Genomic DNA, 18,919 nt, shown 5'->3' with positions numbered 1-18,919 from the left:
GTGGATATGGACCACAAGATCTCTCTGTTCCTCCACAGTCTTCAGAACCCTACCTTTGACCCTGTAATCCACATTTAAATTTGTCCTACCAAAATGAATCACCTCACATTTATCAGGGTTAAACTCCATCTGCCATTTTTCAGCCCAGCTTTGTATCCAAATGTTTGAACACAAAGTTGAGTCCTGAAGAATCACAGGTGGTAGAATGCTGCACTTTGTAGTGCCACGCCGCCGCCAGCAGAGGGAAGTGTCGGTCCGAATTCCAGACTCGCAACAGCGACTAGCAACCATATTCACAGACTCACAGAATCATAGAATCCCAACAGTACAGAAGGAGGATATTCGGCCTATCGAGTCTGTACCGGTCACAATCCCACCCAGTATTCCCGTAACCACACACATCCACCGCGCTAATACCCCTGACACTAGGGTCAATTTAGCATGGCCAATGAACCAAATGAAAAAAATGTAATTCAAAGGGCAAATGTCGAAACAGAAATAGCATATTAGCACTGATAGTAAACGTATGTTGCTTCACGAGATATGTTATGAGTTGTCAAAGCTGTTGGAATGCTGAAAATATTCACATTCATTGAACTTGGCACTCGGCATTGTTTGTGTCCTGCAGCGGGTAATATGTGTACTTTATTCACAAAAGCTCCCAGTGCCAAACAGTCGAGTTAGCAATATTGGGCGGATGTTTTCCTGGAGCTTTCAGTCCAGAAATGCGGACGTGCTGAGCTTTTTCAACAATGTCGGCTTTTACCAGAGGTATCTAAGCTGCTTTGGATACAAACAAATGAATTTTATGTCGATGAAAGGACCCAAAGTGTAGGCTCGTTGGTCTTGGGATATGATTCTCGCTTTGGATGTCTGAGGTCAAGTGTGCGAGAAATCCCGAAAGAGCCCTATGATGTTGTTTCCTATTGCCTAATTCACAGTTTTTGCTCATTTCTTTCCGGTGCAGCCGGCGGGATTGTTTCACATAGGATTTGGTTTGAGAACCTGAGCACAAACTGCAGAGAATCCATCAGCACAGCATGCTCGCTGGAAAAATATTTTCAAAAGGGTTGACTATGTAAGCGGACATTCATTTCGTCACCATTCACCTGTTCAGGGGACCCCATGATTGTCCGTTCTGGCAGCTGGCTGGATCTTTCTTTTTATTCATTAACGAGAATGTGGGTGTCACTGGCTCGACCGGCAATTATTACCCATCAGTAATTTCCCTTGAGAAGGTGGTGGTGAGTTGCCTTCATGAACCGCTGAAGTCTATGAGTGTAGGTATATCCATTGTGCTGTTGCAGGGGGTGGGGTCCGGTGGGTGGGGTGGGGGGGGGGGGGGAGAGTGGGGGGGGGGGTGGGGAAGGTGGTTAGTTATTCCAGGACCTTGTCCCAGAGACCGAAAAGGAACAGCGATATATTTCCAAGTCAGGATGGTGATTGGCTTGGAAGAGAACTTCCAGGTGATAGCGGTCTTGGATTTAGAAACTGCTGCCCAAGGTGCCTTTGGTGAGCTCCTGCATCACCCACGTAAGTGGGGAGTATTCACTCACACTCTTGAATTGTGCCTTGCAGCTGGTGGATAGACTTTGGGGAATCAGGTGAGTTACTCGCTGCAGGATACAAGTAGAAGGCATGTAAAATCGTCGGCTCCAACGCACTGATGAGCTCAATGCATTCTACGCCCGTTTTGAGCAAGAGGTCAGCAAGAGCATGCCCTCTACCCTGGAAGCTCTCGATGAACCTGTACCTGGGGTCACCATTGCAGATGTCAGAGCAGCCTTCTCGAAGGTCAACCCTTGGAAAGCGACTGGGGTACCCGGACGAGCACACAGATCCTGCGCGGATCAGCTGACGGAGGTATTCACAGACATCTTCAACCTCTCTTTCCAGTAATCTGAGGTCCCTATCTGCTTCAAGATAACGACCATCATCTCGGTACCTAAGAAAAAACAAGCAGTGTGTCTTAACGACTATCGGCCGGTGGCTCTGACATCCATCATTATGAAGTACTTCGAAAGGTTAGTCATGGCATGAACCAATTCCAGCCTCGTGGACTACCTGGATCCACTACAGTTTGCCTTTCGCCGCAACAGGTCCACAGCAGACGCCATCTGCCTGGCCCTGCACTCAACTCTGGAACACCTAGATAACAAGGACACCTATGATACACTCCGATTTATTGACCACAGCTCAGCCTTCAACACCATCGTTCCCACGAAAATCACCTCCAAACTCCGTGGCCTGGGCCTTGACACCTCTCTCTGCGATTGGATCCTGAACTTCCTAACTCATAGATCACAATCAGTAAGAATAGGCAACAACACCTCCTCCCCGATCACCCTCAACACAGGTGTTCCACAGCGCTGTGTTCTCAGCCCCCTACTATAACTCCGTATATACCTATGACTGTGTGGCCAAATTCCCCTTCTATACGATTTTCAAGTTTGCTGCCGACTCCATCGTGGCGGGTCGGATCTCAAACAATGATGAGACAGAGTTCAGGAATAAGAACATAAGAATAAGAACATAAGAACTAGGAGCAGGAGTAGGACATCAGGCCCCTCGAGCCTGCTCCGCCATTCAATAAGATCATGGCTGATCTTTTTGTGGACTCAGCTCCACTTACCCGCCCTCTCACCATAACCCTTAATTCCTTTACTGTTCAAAAATGTATCTATCCTTGCCTTAAAAACATTCAATGAGGTAGCCTCAAATGCTTCACTGGGTAGGGAATGCCACAGATTCACAACCCTTTATGTGAAGAGGTTCCTCCTCAACTCAGTCCTAAATCTGCTTCCGCTTATTTTGAGGATATTCCCCCCAGTTCTAGTTTCACCCGCCAGTGGAAACAACTTCCCTGCTTCTATTTTGTCTATTCTCTTCATAATCTTATATGTTTCTATAAGATCTCCCCTCATTCTTCTGAATTCCAATGAGTATCGCCCCAGTCTACTGAGATAGAGAATCTGGTGAACTGATGCGGCAACAATAATCTCTCCCTCAATGTCAACAAAACGAAGGAGATTGTCATCGACTTCAGGGAGCGTAAAGGAAAACATGCCCCTGTCTACATCAACGGGGACGAAGTAGAAAGGGTAGAGATTCAAGTTTTTATGTGTCCAGATCACCAACAACCTGTCCTGGGCCCCCCCATGCCGACACTATAGTTAAGAGAGCCCAGCAACGCCTCTACTTTCTCAGAAGACTAAGGAAATTTGGCCTGTCAGCTACGACTCTCACCAACGTTAACAGATGCACCATAGAAAGCATTCTTTCTGGTTGTAGCACAGCTTGGTATGGCTCCTGCTCTGCCCAAGACCGCAAGTAACTACAAAAGGTCGTTAATGTAGTTCAATCCAGCACGCAAACCAGTTTCCCATCCATTGACTCTGTCTACATTTTCCGTAGCCTCAGCAAAGCAGCCAGCATCACTAAGAACACCACGGAGCCCGGACATTCTCTCTTCCACCTTCTACAAAACTCTGAGGTGGTGTACCATACGACTCAAGAACAGCTTCTTCCCTGCTGCTATCAGACTTTTGAATGGACTTGCCTTGCATTAAGTTGATCATTCTCTACATCCTAGCTATGACTGTAACACTACATTCTGCACCATCTCTTTTCCTTCTCTATGAAGGTACTTTTTGTCTCTATAACGCGCAAGAAACAATATTTTCACTGTATGTTAATGTATGTGACAATAATCTTCTTTCGATACTTGGTATTAATCCATTTATTTCATATATATGTCTTAATTCTGGAATGTGCAGTTGGTCTGTCTGCATTGTTCAACTCAGGTCGGTTGCTGCAGGTTCTCAGGGTTAGACTGAGAGTTAGGTGGATTGAGTTCAATATAACTCAATATAATAAAACAACCGTTGCTTTCAACCTGGTGTCTCAACTAATCCAGAATTTCAAAATTGAACATGACTGACCAACAAAAGGAATCGAGTCACTGGGTAATAGACATCCCATGGTGCTTCATTGAGATTGACCATAGTCATCTTTTAAACAAAATCAAACATCCTTCAAGGAAACAGATTGAAAAATGACCTGTTAGTTATACTTGATCCCTCTTTTTTCTATGTGTGAAACATTCTGGCGCTGAAATCTCGTTCATCTACAGTAGGCCCAGCAGGTCCGCACTGATCCACGATTGCCTCATCTGCCCGAGAGGTTTTTCCTAATTCTTTATCATGAAGAACAATTTTTTAAAAATACTTATGGAAATTGTGCGCCATTTCCTCTAGTTCACTTACAGTTTTACTTGTGTCTATGTCTTAGAGCACGCAATACCATTAGACATGTTTCAGATGGCGATTACATATGTTAGTCTGCATCTATAAATCCATTAAATATTGTTGTGGACTGAACGAGTTGCGAATGTGTACAAACATTTATTTCCTGACATTGCGTCCTAAAGTACAGCATTTCTGATATTCCTGAAAGCATTTGAAATGATGTTACATCGAGATTCGTGTAATGTTGCGTAATGAAATTAAATCATACAGACTTCGCACACGCTTAATGAAAAATGTCCAACAGCGCTCCTACCCAGTTTTGAGCCACAAACATTTCCGTGACTGTAACATTGAACAACCCTCTCTTCATATCCCCTCCCAGTTTCCTGGAGCCTTTGACCGCGGCCTGCTCACAGTTTATTTAAACAGAGTACGTTCCGAATCAGAGAAAACTTATTCACATTGAACAGATTTCGCAAAGTGGTGACTGTGATCTTTAAACCAACCCCAAGTAAATTTTCCCTCGTGCCCACTGAGCTTCAGAATGTTTCCTGGAGGCTGGTGTGGTTTCTGTCAGCACTAACAATCCAGATTTTTCTGATGATAATATACAGACCAGGATTACATTCCCCGCCCACCTCTTCCATCTCCCCCAGTCTCTGAAAGTGCGGCCGTTCCCCTATCAAGACACTGACTGTAGCCAGGTTCGGACGCTTTTCTTTCCATGTCAGCACCAGATCGCCACCAAGTGGTCTCACAGAACCAGAGTCACATAGGGAAGTGAGGCATGAACATCCCCAGGGTAGAGAACAAATTATTAAAGGCGGGGATTAGAACGGGTATCTTCAAATATGACTCTGTGCTGATCTGTTTGTCGGATTGAAATCGGCAGTTTGTTTGTGTCGTTGCTCCTGGGAACAGTTTCATTCGAGGTTGGCTTGGTTTCCTTTTGCTGTACATTGTGGCTACATCTACCGCGATTTTACACAAGCCACAACAGACAGGAGCTGTATTCTGTATTAATAGGCAGTTTTTGTACAGGGCTGAGCTTGTTTTCTGTCACTGTGAGTCTGAAAGCGCAGTAATATACGGCGGCGTCAGCCAGCTTCAGACCCGAGATGGTTAAACTGCTGAATTTATTCTCCGTCTGGAGCTCAACAGAGAAACGGATTTTGGCAAAATCGGCTTTGTCTTCAGCGCCGCGAGAGTATTTCGAAAGTATAAACTGAGGCTGTGAGTCCGGGTGCTGCCGGTACCAGGATAGATCGTAGTTGTTCGCTTCAGTATCATATTTACAATTTAAAGTCACCGCTTCTCCTTCTGTCCTAACATCTGAGGACGGCGACTGAGTGACAGAATCTCCATGAATCAGATCTGAAAAAACAAATATAAAAAGATCTGACCGGCGACTGTTGAAAATTTCGTTTTACACCATGTTTCAAAAATGTAACAAAAAAGTTGAAATGTGTTTGGTCCACATTTACCTGTCAGAAATATTGCCCACACAACCCAGATGCTGAGCAGCCGCATTGTCTCTGTCCGCTCTGTCGAAGAGGAGTTGGGGATTTTGAAGACACCCGTTCTAAACCCCGCCCTCAGTAATCTGCTGTGGGTCTCAGGATGTTTTCACTTCACTTCCTGATGTTCCCAGTGACATTGAGAATAGGCAGGCTGGTGAGCTGGCTGCCTTTGGCTGACTGCCAATGATTGGAAACGCTCAGAGCCGGGTCACAGTCAGTGCTTTATGGGAGGAATATTTCAGTTTTACACAGCAGATGGTGACATTTAAACCCGATTCTGATCATTGTGGCCGTCAAACTCAGGCTTGCTCCAGGATTTGGTTCATTCAGGATCAGTCCGTTTAAGCCTTACCATCGGGGGAGTGGCTCAGCCATGACTGCGAGATTTTCCCCATGAAGCACTGAGGCAATTATTGAACAATTATTGCATTTTATGTCGGAGTGGCTGATTGACTCACCACATTGCCAGCGTCCCTGCCGTTTGAAGAGAAACTCCCAATTCAAGGCTAAAGCGAGGATCTGTTGGTGAAGGAAGGAGCGGTTATGCCGCCGTTCAGCGGTCGGATAACCAGTTATGCAATCCTTCCCACTATAGTTCAAATGAAGGAACATGTGTTTGTGACGATGCTTAAAAAATATACCTGCCGCTTTGGAGAAAAGGTACTGGCTGTCACTGTACATTCAATGGAACGATCTTGAAGTATAAACATTTAAGACCATAAGACCATAAGACATAGGAGCGGAAGTAAGGCCATTCGGCCCATCGAGTCCACTCCACCATTCAATCATGGTTGATTTCAACTCCATTTACCCGCTCTCTCCCCATAGCCCTTAATTCCTCGAGAAATCAAGAATTTATCAATTTCTGTCTTGAAGACGCTCAACGTCTCGGCCTCCACAGCCCTCTGTGGCAATGAATTCCACAGACCCACCACTCTCTGGCTGAAGAAATTTCTCCTCATCTCTGTTCTAAAGTGACTCCCTTTTATTCTAAGGCTGTGCCCCCGCGTCCTAGTCTCCCCTGTTAATGGAAACAACTTCCCTACGTCCATCTATTTCCACTATTGTACGCAGGATTTCTCTCAATGGCATTTCTGTTTAAAATTATTAACTTCAATCGGGTTACTTATCGTATATTCAATGTGCCACGACCATCGGAGTTTGCGATTTGTTTCAGAGATAATAATGTCAGCGCTTCCAGTAACTCAGCAATCATGTGTTCAAAACACGAGAGCGAAGTTCAGGCAGCCGATTTACAGTCCCCAGAGGATATGTAAAGCTTATCCTCATGACTGACAATTCAATACCAGCCGGCGAGGAAAACCTTTCAGTGTCACTTCCATTCATAAAAGAAATGAAAATACTTGAAATGACTGCAGTGTAATAATTCAGAAAGCAGCTCTCAATGTTGGGTTTACATTCATATTTTCACATCCTTTCCCACATCAGACACACCTTCTCTCACTCGCTCTGGCCTCTGACCAATATCAGGCTCCAATCTTTCTACATGCGGATGTTTTGTAATGATTATTGACCACTTTATCTTCTTCAAAACATTGAAGCAAATTGGGTTCAAGCATTTAAATTATCAGTGCACACAGTGCAGAAGAGGCTATTTGGCCCATCAAGTCTGCACCCTCCGCAATCCCACAGAGACCATTTCCCCATAACCCCATCTATTTATCCTACAAGTCCTCCTAACACTAAGGGGCTATTTAGCATGGCCAATCATCCTAACTTTGAACTGTAGGAGGAAACCGGAGCACCCAGACGAGAACGTGCAAACTCCACACAGGCAGTAACTAGAGGCTCTGGCGCTGTGAGGCAGCAGTGCCACCGGGCCGCCCACAGGTGCCTATTCGGAGAAGTGTTCCGATGGCGATGGACAGAAGGGGGGAGAATCTTTGATTATTCATTGGCCTCGCCTGACAGTTTCCTTTTGTGGCTCAGTGGAGTTTTGCCGGACTGATTTAAGATGCCGAGCAGAAAATTAGGTTTCGAAATGTTAAACTAAATACTGGAAGAAAGTAAAGCAATTACAGGTGAAAAGTGGAAACTGGAGGTGGGAAGGAACAAAGTGGGAAAATAAATTGAAAGGAACAAGGACAATTAACATCTAACCAATTAAGGCTCCACAGATGTACTTGTGGAGTCTACTTTTAATATGTTGCGAATTTAAATCGTAAAGTAATATAGTTCTACGAGTGGATCTCGCGATCTATTGTTGTGCTTTGTATTATTTGCAGGTTGAGAAATATCTCTCTGGCTCTCACGCCGCTGAGTGAATTATTGCTGCTCTTCACCAGTGTGAGAGCACCCTCTGCTGCGTAGTTACTGGAATTGTCGCTGTGGGATTTTGACAGGGACCCGCGACATCTCTGGAGCAGTGTGGGGACTCATGGTGCTGAAATACACAGCTGTGTCGGAGATCAGGACTTTGCTAATCGTTAACTCGGTAATCTTGGTAGTTTTACTAAACTTTGTTCTCAACATTAGGGCTTGCAGTTTGTAATCCCTCCAAAGTGATAAAGCATGAGCGAGATGGATACTCAGCGAGAGCCTGGTGTCCTCGTGCGTCAGTCGCTGAAAGTAAACGTGCAGTTACAGCAGGCAGTAAAGAAGAAAAATGATATGCTAGCCTTCATAGCAAGAGCATTTGAGTATAAGAATAGGGATGTTTTGCTGCAATTCTATCGGGCATTGTTGGGGCCACACCTGGAGTATTGTGTGTAGCGTTGACGTCCTTATACTGGAAAGGACGTCCTTGCTATAGAGGGAGTGCAGAGAAGGTTTACCAGGCTGTTGCTTGGGATGTTAGGTTTGTCATTTCAGAAGAGAATAAATCAGTTAGGATCATGTTCATTGGAGTTCGAAAGAGTGAGAGGAGATCTCATTGAAACTGATACAATTCTAAGAGGATTACATAGACGCATAGAAGCTAGAAGCAGGAATAAGCTATTCGGCCCATCGAGCCTGCTCCGCCATTCATTTTGATCATGGTTGATCATCAAACTTAATATGCTGATTCCCCCTTCCTCTCGTACGCTTTGATCCCTTTAGTCCCAAGAGCTATATCTAATTTCTTCTTGAAATCAGAAAACGTTTTGGCCTCAAATACATTCTGTGGTAGTGAATTCTATACATTCACCACTTTCTGAGTGAAGACATTTCTTCCCACCTCAGTTCTAACAGGCTTACCCTTTTTCCTCAAACTATGACCCCTATTTCTGGACTCCCCCATCACTGGGAGCATACTTCCTGAATCTACCCTGCCTAACCCTGTTAGAATTTTATAAGTTTATATGAGATCCCCTCCAACTCTTCTAAACTCCAGTGAAAAGTCCAAAGATGTGCGGGTTAGGTTGATTGGCCAGGTTAAAAAGAAATTGCCCCTTAGAGTCCTGGGATGCGTAGGTTAGAGGGAATAGCGGGTAAAATATGTGGGGGTAGGGCCTGCGTGGGATTGTGGTCGGTGCAGACTCGATGGGCCGAATGGCCTCCTTCTGCACTGTAGGGTTTCTATGATTTCAATGATTCTATGAATACAATCCTAACGGATTTAGTCTCTCTTCATATGATAAACCTGCCATCCCAGGAATCAGCCTGTTAAACCTTTGCTGTGCTCCCTCTCTAGGATTAGACAGAATAGATTCTGAAAGAATTTTCCCGATGATGGGGGAGTCCAGAACTAAGTGTCGCAGTTTGAGGGTAAGGGTTAAACCTTTTGGGACTGAGGTGAGCAGAGATTTCTTCACCCAGAGAGTGGTGAATGTATGGAATTCACTACCACAGGAAAGTAGTTGAGGCCAAAACGTTGTGTGATTTTATGAAGAAACTAGATGTCGCTCTTTAGGCTAAAGGGATCAAGGGATATAGATGGAGGGCAGGATCAGGATTTTGAATTTGATAATCAACTATGATCAAAATGAATGGCGGAGCAGGTTAAAAGGACCGAATGGCCTACACTTGCCTCTCGTTTCTAAGTGTCTATGCACTACGGAGGATCTGTGATGTGGAGATGCTGGCGTTGAATTTGTGTGGACACGTTAAGAAGTCTCACAACAGCAGGGTAAATTCCAACAGGTGACTCGCCTGATGAGGGAACAGCACTCTGAAAGCTCGTGATTTCAAATAAACCTGTTGGTCTTTAACCTGTGAGACTTCTTACTATGGAATATGTCAGGGTGTTGAACCTAACAGAACAAATAATCTCACTCATAAATTACCACTCGTTTATTCTGAAACTATGCCCTCTCTCCCTGGACTCTCCCACGAGCGGAAACATCTTCTCAGCATTTAGGCTCTCAAGACCTTCAATAATCCTATGTTTCAATGAGGGCACATGTCATTTCTCTAAATTCCAATGAGTAGTGTCCCAACCTGTTTAATCTTTCCTCATAAAACAATCCCTCCATACTCGGGATCAGCCTTGTGAACCTTCCCTGAACTACCTGCAATGAAAAAATATATGTCTTTAAATAAGGGGACCAAAGCTGCTGACGGAACTCCAGATGTGGTCTCACCAATACCATGTACAGCTGCAGCAAAACTTCCCTACTCTTATACTCCAACACCCTTGAAATAAAAATCAACATCCCATTGTCCTTCTTGATTATTGCTGCACATGTCTGCTAACTTTCTGTGTTTCATGGACAAGTACCCCTAAGTCACTTTGTGTGGTAGTGTTATCCAGTTACCCTATTTGCATAGCACTCTGTTCGTTTGTTCTCCCATCCAAATTGAACACCTTCAGATTTCCCCGTAATAAATTTTATTTTCCAACTTTTCGACTACTTAGATAACCTATCACAATCTCGATATCAACTGTTTCTATCCCTGTCGCAATTTGCCTTTCCACCTATTTTTGTGTCTGAAATTTTTTCTACGATATATTTGCTTCCTCCCTCCAAGTCATTAACATTTATTGTAAACAGTTGTGATCCCAATATTAATCCCGCTGGAAGCCTACGGTTACACGTCGCCAAACTGAAAACCCTTTATCCTAAATTGCTGCTTCCTGCCATCAGCCAATTCTCTACCGACAAATATACTACCCCCAACATCATGGGCTCTTATGTTACGAGTTAACGTTTTGTGAGGTACCTTGTTGAACACCTTCTGGAAGTCCAAAAACAATACATCCCCTGGTCCCCTTCTATCCACTCTGGGAGGGACCTCTCGAAGAAATCTAATACATTAGTCAGACATGATTTCCTTTTTCTTTTCATGAATTCATACCTTTGGAATCCATTGCTACCTTGTGTGTGCATCAATGTGATTGTGTTCCCCGAGAGGGTAAGCTCATTTTTGCCATCACCAACTGCATTCACTTACTCGTATACCTCAATGGCAATTGGTACAGAGAATAACAACATGTTTGAAAGTTGCGAGAAAGATTGACTGATTCGGGCTTTGTTGAGTGAATATTGCTTATTGACTCACTATCCGTAGTGACACAGAAGAGAATGATTGAAATTTTCACTGATCAACATTTAAACAGACAGTGGAATCACTCGTTGTGATGGTGGGTTCCAGTTCTATATCTGCAACCGCAGCATCAATTTCTATCAGCTACTGTAAACCCATATTTCTAATAGGTTGGAAAAGTACAGCAGCATGATCCAATGTATCTCGTTTTATTTTAAATGAATATTCATAGATCGATTTGTATGACAATTTACTGAATAACATCAAGATTGGCAAGGTTTGGACACTATTTCCCTGTTGCAGAAAGACACAAAGTGTTTCTACGTCGGGAATATAAGGAGAAACATCAATAAGTTTTTTGTCTCGGGGTGCTCTCAAACCTCCACCCGTTCAGTTGGCAGCACACTTTTCTGAACAATTTTCCAACAGAAATAATGCAGCAGTTTAAACTCAGGGCTTTCGCTGCCTGGATCCAATTCAATTCCTAGTCTCGATGTTTTGCTAATTGTTATAATTCAAACTCAGTTACTGGTTTGAAAAGAGTCATGTTGGACTCAGAACCTTAACTCTATGCCTTGTTTCACATTTGTTGCAAGCCCTGCTGAGAACTTCCAGTACTTTCTGTTTTTATTCTGACATGAATCATAGGAGGAGGAGCAGACCACTCGGTCCATCGAGATTCTTCCACCACTCAATACCATCATGGCTGATCTTGGGCTGCAACTTAGTTTTTCCACCAGCTCCCCAGATCCCTGAATTCCCCAAGGGACTAGATACCTGTTTCCCAGAATTAAATGTGCTCGATGGTGGGGCATACTTAACTGTCATGTACAGAGAATGTAAAAGATTCTCAGCCCTTTGAGTGAAGGAATATTTCCTTATCATAGCCCTAAATGATCAGCCTCTTATCTGGGCCGCACTGGGTTAGATTCCCCGACCAGCAGAAAAAAATCTCACAGCCTCCATCCTATCAAACCTAATCAGAGTTGTGCAGGTTTAATGAGATCGCCTCTTATTCTTCGAAACTCCAGAGAATTGCAGCACAATTTACTCAGCCTCTCATCAGAGGATAACTCCCTCACCCCAGGGAGCAATCTGGTGAGCCTTCTCTTTACAGTTTCCAATGCAAACATATCTTTTTTTTAATGTGACTATCATATTTGCACAGAATATTCAACATGTGGTCTCAACAAAACCCTGTGCAACTGCAGCAACACCTCGTTATTCTTGGACTCCAGTCTGCCGGCAATAAAGACCAAAATGTCATTTCCCTTCCAATTATCTGCTGCACCAACGTATTAACTTTATGCATTCCTTGTACAAACGCATCTATTCTATTCTCAGTATCATTTTCAGCTCTTCAAATACGTTCTGCTCTTTCTATTTTTACGAAGAAGAGAATATCTATTCGCTCTGCAAAAATTGCACCTGATCTGCCATCCAGTTATCAAAGCCCTCTGTTATGTTCCCCCGTTGTCTGCCTCTACCCGAAAACTTCGATCAGATGAAACTTACGTGCATGCTCTAGCGAGGTATTGAACTCGCGACCCTTGGTTTACAAGACCAGTGCTCTAACCACTGAGCTACGGAGTCAAATACTAGAGGCTGCCTGCAATATGTGTAGCATTATCAGTGGATTGAGGAACAGGAAGGGGTTTGAGGTCGGAATTTTTGATGAATGTGGAAATGTCTGAAGTGGAGAGCAGGAAGTTAAAAGACACAACTTGAAAGTGACATGATTTGACATGTGTGCTGTGTGTGTATCTGACATGAATGTTGTGCGTGTCATGTGATTCTTCTTCAGAGTTTATCGTTAATGTTACATCTCTGACTTTTCCAGCTCCGATGCAAGTTCATCCAGCTGGAGGAATTAGATGTTGCTCCCTTCACAGACCCTGTGAGGCGTGTTTTCATTAAATGAAGAATTGAGCAAGAAGTTATTCACTCCGTGAGTGGGAATTGAAACCGCGTCACGACGCCAATCCTGATCACTAGACTCTCAGTGACGTTGATGTGGGAGATTTGCAATCAGTTGATCATCTCTTTATTTTCAATTACTTTCAATAAAAATAAGTCACAATGAGGAATGACGGGAAGCGACATGACAGGATTTGAGCCTCAGTTAGAAAATCCCAATCCATCCCCTGGGCCGTGACTGCAGACTCAATGTTTGCGATCCTGTTACTTATATCAGCAGACAGCCTTTCACCCTGTGTTCCCGTTTGTATTCTCTATCGGAGCAACTCCAATCCTTCCCCAGTTTTGACCAAGGCTGATCTCAATGCGAAACTTCAGCTCTTCTCTCCTCACAGATGCTGCCAGGCTTGCTGAGATTTTTCAGCATTTTCCCTTCTTGTTTCCGATTCCAACATCAGCACTAATTTGCTCCACTCCTTCCACACACGCTCCTTTACCTCAACAACTGTTTACATTGGTCTGTTTCTCCTGTTTCTTCCTGCCAAAATCGACACGGCTCAAATTACTGCATTCATTCTGAACTGCTGGAATTCAGCTGCAGAGACCAAAACTTAAACCCACTCTGGCAGCAGCTGGATTCGAACTCACAGCTGCACATACACTGGGTGGTAAACCACTGGTTTAAACTGCTCCGCCTCGCGACCACGTTAAACATCCAGCCCTTTACGGAAAACGTTACTGAAATTCATTAGCAGCAAAGGAACTGCGAAAGCCCATCAGTTGGCTTGAGCCTGCTTCTTCACTGAATCAATTCGTCCTGAACTGTGTAACAAACAGAAATCACATCCAGTCGGAAACAGTGAAGGACCGGCATCATTTAAATTGTCCTTAACCTTGTCTTGTTCCCAATATCCTGCCAGAAATTACATGAAAACCTCCTGTTGAATTTGCTCAGTCTTCACTTCAGGACACGAGGAAAGATTATGTTTTATATGTTCCACCAAGCAATAACAGACATTTGTTTTTACGGCTTGGATGAGAGCAACAGATCTTCATTTCCTGACCTGTAATCTAAACAGCAGTGGAAGTGTCAAACTCTAACCACCAGACCAGCCTGTTATACAATTTTTCCTTATCCACGCTGCTTTTGTTATTTTAATTTTTGCGCCAGACCACATTCATCACAAGCAAGTCTCTTTTGCAAAATGGCACCTTCCATTTCCACCACAGTGATGTATTCAGTCAAGGACAACAAACAACAGGCACTTGACGCACAGTTATTGCTTTTGCTTCCGACGGTTCGAAACTGGACAGAAGCTTTTCCAAATATTTTCGTTGCAGAGTGAGGGAAAAGTTTAATAATTCAGTGTAAACGCTAAAATCTGACCAATTTACCATCCAAATGTAACCTTACATCACCATCTCTATCGTCAGCGCTTTGCAGCCTATCAGTGTCTTTCTGCGACTATACTTGTTCTTGACCTGTTGCACATGTGACATTTCCACCAGTAATGCAGACTCGCAAAACTCACTCGACTGGTAATAGTAGATCTGCTTTCGATCAGCTAGTAAATCAGGTTATTCTTTAATAGTTTGCTGAGAGCGATAAATAATCGTTTCCTGAGCGGGAATTGAAACCAAACAACACTGGGGAGTACTGAATACAACCCACTGGACTCCCAGGGTCACGGGTGAACTGTATTTTTCAAAATGACTTACTATATATCCCTTAATATGTCCAGAATGGATCGAACATAAGTGACTGCTTCAGATAATGACAACACCGATTGTGTTTGCTGGGATATGAAATCGACAGTGAGGTGAAATAGTCCCACAAGATGCTGAAGTGATCAGGGTACATAAACTTCTAAATAGGATTGAAAAGAGTAAACGTAGGCGAGATGTTTCTTTTCTTATGGGGCGATCGAGAACAACAGATCCAATATATAGGTTGAGAGGCGGTAGATTTAAAACTGAGATGAGGAGGAACGACTTCTCGCAGAGAGTCGTGAATTTGTGGAATGCATTGCCCCGTAACGCGGTGGATTCTGAATCTTTAAATGGTTTCAAGAAGGAGACAGATATATTCCTGATAATAAAAGGGATGAGGGGATATTGGAACAGGTAGGGAGGTGGATTTGAGAACAGGGAGAGATCAGTCATGAACTGATTGCATGACGGTTCAGGCTCGAAGCGCTGAATTTGCCACTTCTACTCCTGACTCTATCTTCCTAAGTGCAACTTTCAATTTTGCAAAACCCACCAACTCATCACTATGGCTCCAATGCAATCTGCGTACATTACATCCACAGGTTCCCCTTCATCCACAGGTTCCCCTTCATCCACAACACAACTGAGTCCATTAAATGACTTAGGAATATCCCCATTCTGTGGTGTAATTACTTTAAAATTCTTTGTTTCCCTCATTTAATCTCTCCTCATTTACACCCGGCCAGATGCCTCCCCCCTTGTTATGCTGCTGGATAACACTTGTTTAAAACTTACTACATTTCTAACCATTCCCAGTGTTAATGAAATGTCATGGAGCTAAAATATGAGATTTATTTTCCTGTGTACACAAGCTGTCTGACTTTCTGAGTTTTTCCAGCATTTTCACCTTTCTCTGCAGAAGGCTGAGCAGCTTTGGATGGCAATGGAAATATCTTCAATGAACAACTTCGATGGACGAGGTGTATGTTTCGGGCCGAGGGTGTTAACATCCACAAACGTGCGAGCGATCTTGGGGTCACATGCCGGGCCAGAGCCCTCATTCAGCTGTTGTTGCGTATTGGACAAATCATATGTTTTATAAATGTATTTGCAGTGCAAACGGTGGGATTGGTTTACATGGGATTTGGTTTGAGCACCTGGACACACAGTGCAGGTAATCTATCAACACAACATTCACACAAGAAAACCAAGACATTAAAGGGTTAACATGCTTGTGGCCATTCACTTTATTTCTGTTCACCAGTTTAGAGGACCCCATGTTTGTTGGTTCAGGCAGCTGGCTGTGTGTACATTGTTATCCATTCATGGGTTGTGGATGTGCACCCCACTCGCTATTTCTGTTTTTCATTGTCTCTATATATCTCCCTCAGACTCTGTCAGTGTCTCTGACTGTGTTTTTATTACGTTGACGTCTTTTGCGCCTTGCTCTCTCCATTCGTACGCTGTCTGTATGTAACCGAGGTTCACTGGATTGATTTCTGCGTTTCTCCTGGGAGGAGAGAGATTTAATGTTCGCTCTGGAGTTTAGAATAATCAGAAGTGATCTTATTGAAAAGTCTGAAACTGGAAAACAGTTTGACAGTGTAAATGTTGAGAGAGAATGTCCCCCCCCCCCCCCCCCTCAATTATTAAGAACCAAAAAAAAGGTGAATGATGTAAGAAGAGTTTGGAACATTTGAGAGAGGTGAAGCTAAGAATTGGAAGATGTGAATGATGTAATTGATGATTGAGAGGAATGGATAGGAACTTTGGGGATTTTGTCGGTCGATTAATTGCAAACTTTGAAGTCAGAACAAGCTGAGACACGAGATGGAAAAACCATATTTGTCTCCATGCATTTTAGGTTATTGAAAGCACTGTTGCCCATGTGCCCGGCGAGCTCAGTCGGTAGGGCATGAGATCCTTAATCTTAGGGTCGTGGGTTCGAGCCCCACGTTCAGCGACGTTGTTTGTAACCGGTTAATAACCGAACGCGCTCGCAATTGCGCCACGGAAACTGAGACAGCTGCAGCCCACATGGCATCCTAAATCAGGGTGTCAGCATGTTGGCTGCAAATTCGACGCCAATTCAATTTTCACCAAACCTGACGCAGAAGGACCAAATGATGGCATCGTTTACAAATCTGAACATGCATATTTTCCTATTTTACCCCACAGTGTTACTGTGTGTCATGGTGAATCCCTTCTCCTAACATGGGAAAAGGGCCGTTTTAATAGAGCAGGGAGGGACAGACTGTTTCCACTGACAGTAACAGAGGACTGGGATTGAAGATCATGAAATGTTTGCATTTATATAGAACCTCTCCCGACAACCGCACGTAACAAAGCGCTTTCCAGTCAATTACGGGCAGTTTTAATTGAAAAAAAAATCAATTAAGCGCGGAAGGAGGCATTCGATTTGAATGCAGAAACGTCTTGACCTGTAGTCAAATGCTCTCCCCCGAAGCTACATTGCCTTAATACAAGCCCTCCGTTTTGTCGCTCCTTAGTGCTCTGTCTCGCGTGGTGTATGCTTATGTTTGCTCCTCTGTGTGCGTGACTGTGCTTACGCCAAGGGCGTGAACACGTTTTTTTTACCATCACACATTCTATTCACTTACTTTATAAATCTTCATAATGAATGTACATAAGATGGCAAAGGCCTAAAGTTGCGAGATGAAATTGACCCTTTCCGTTATTTGTGAGTGGAGACAGCTTATTGACTGAGTTCCTGTACGTTCCATTGTGAAAGATGGTCAAACATTTTCTTTGATCAACATTTAACCAGACAACGGATTCACTCGGTGTGACGGTGGGTTCCAGTTCTATATCTCTGATCACAGCATCAATTCTTGTCACTTGCTGTGAACCAATATTTCTAATAGGTTGGATGCTCCAATATTTTTAATACGTTGGATGTTTAATCTAATTTACTTCATTTTATATTTCATTATTTCATCTCAGATCTATTTCCACCAGAGGCAAGTCTCTCTTTCAAAATGTTCTGTTCAGGTAGAACATAAGTTATTCCTTCATTCAGTGGCAACAACGATGACTTTTCGCTGCAGTATGAAAGCGGCAATGACGTGAAATAGTCACACAAGCTGCCCATGTGTTCCTCTCAATTCCCAAAATCCACCAACTTCATCACTGCAGTTCCTCTGTAATCGTTGTGCAGTACAACCACCGGTTACCTATTATCCGCAGCACACGTGACTGCTTCAAAGGTCTTGTGCATGATCTCATTCTGCGGTGCAAACATTCTGTAACACTCTGCTTTCCTGACGCTCAGGCCATGGACCACAAAGTACTTGCTCATTTATCTCTTCTGAATTGTACCCGATCAGGGACCTTTCCTGTTGGTGTGTTTCCTAGCTCCTGGGTTTCACTTGTTTAAAACTTCCTACATTTCCAAACTTTACCAGCTTAAATGAAAGGTTGTGGAGGTGTAAGAAGAGAGTCCTTTCCCTGTGCACACTTGCTGCCTGACTTCCTGAATGTTTCCAGCGCTTCCAACTTTCACTGCAGCTGTCTGATCAGATTTGTGTGACAATATAATATCCGTATTTGAGCAGCTCTGTCAACAGCGGCTCGTTGGTCTAGGGGTATGATTCTCGCTTTGGGTGTTGTGATTCCCAAAACTGCGAGAGGTCCCGGGTTCAAATCCCGGACGAGCCCCGTTGTTGTTTGCGATGGCAAAGTCTTGTTCATTTCTTTACCGTGTGCTCTGCTGGATGAGTTTACCTGCGGTTTCGTTTGAGAAACTGACAATACAGGGGATCCAATTACACAACGCGCTCACAAGTAATTCAAGATGTTTTCAAAAGTTGACGCTTCTTTTGGACATTCTCTTTATCCCTCGTCAACGATTCAGAGGACCCAATGCTTGTGGGTTCCGGCCGCTGGCTTTGTGTGCACTGTTATTCATTCATACAATGTGGTTGACTCCCCCACGCACTGTCTCTCTTTGTTTCTGTGTATCGATCTGTCTTTTTCACTCTCTCAGACTCTCTCTGTACCTCCATCAACTTTCCATACTGTGCTCTTATTTCCCTCTATTCTCGCGCTGTCTGTGTAACCAAGATTCACTGGATTGAT

At 43.7% G+C, this 18,919-nt stretch overlaps 1 non-coding gene and 1 gene segment (V, D, J or C); one reads left to right on the top strand and one right to left on the bottom strand.

Moving 5' to 3' along the window:
• Nucleotides 1–5,229: 5,229 nt before the first annotated feature.
• LOC144487417 (T cell receptor alpha variable 38-1-like) lies at nt 5,230–5,777 on the bottom strand. The segment is given in 2 exon segments: nt 5,230–5,621; nt 5,732–5,777. Coding segments are annotated over 2 exon segments (438 nt in total).
• A 12,632-nt stretch (nt 5,778–18,409) lies between these two features.
• trnap-ugg (transfer RNA proline (anticodon UGG)) lies at nt 18,410–18,499 on the top strand. Its single transcript is given in 2 exon segments — nt 18,410–18,445; nt 18,464–18,499. It is a non-coding gene; the product is annotated as a tRNA-Pro (tRNA).
• Nucleotides 18,500–18,919: the final 420 nt, after the last annotated feature.

The sequence above is a fragment of the Mustelus asterias genome, unplaced genomic scaffold, assembly GCF_964213995.1.
Source record: "Mustelus asterias unplaced genomic scaffold, sMusAst1.hap1.1 HAP1_SCAFFOLD_784, whole genome shotgun sequence".
Classification (NCBI taxonomy): Eukaryota; Metazoa; Chordata; class Chondrichthyes; order Carcharhiniformes; family Triakidae; genus Mustelus; species Mustelus asterias.
Note: the sequence above shows the minus strand (reverse complement) of the source record. Positions and strands in the feature narration are given on the sequence as shown.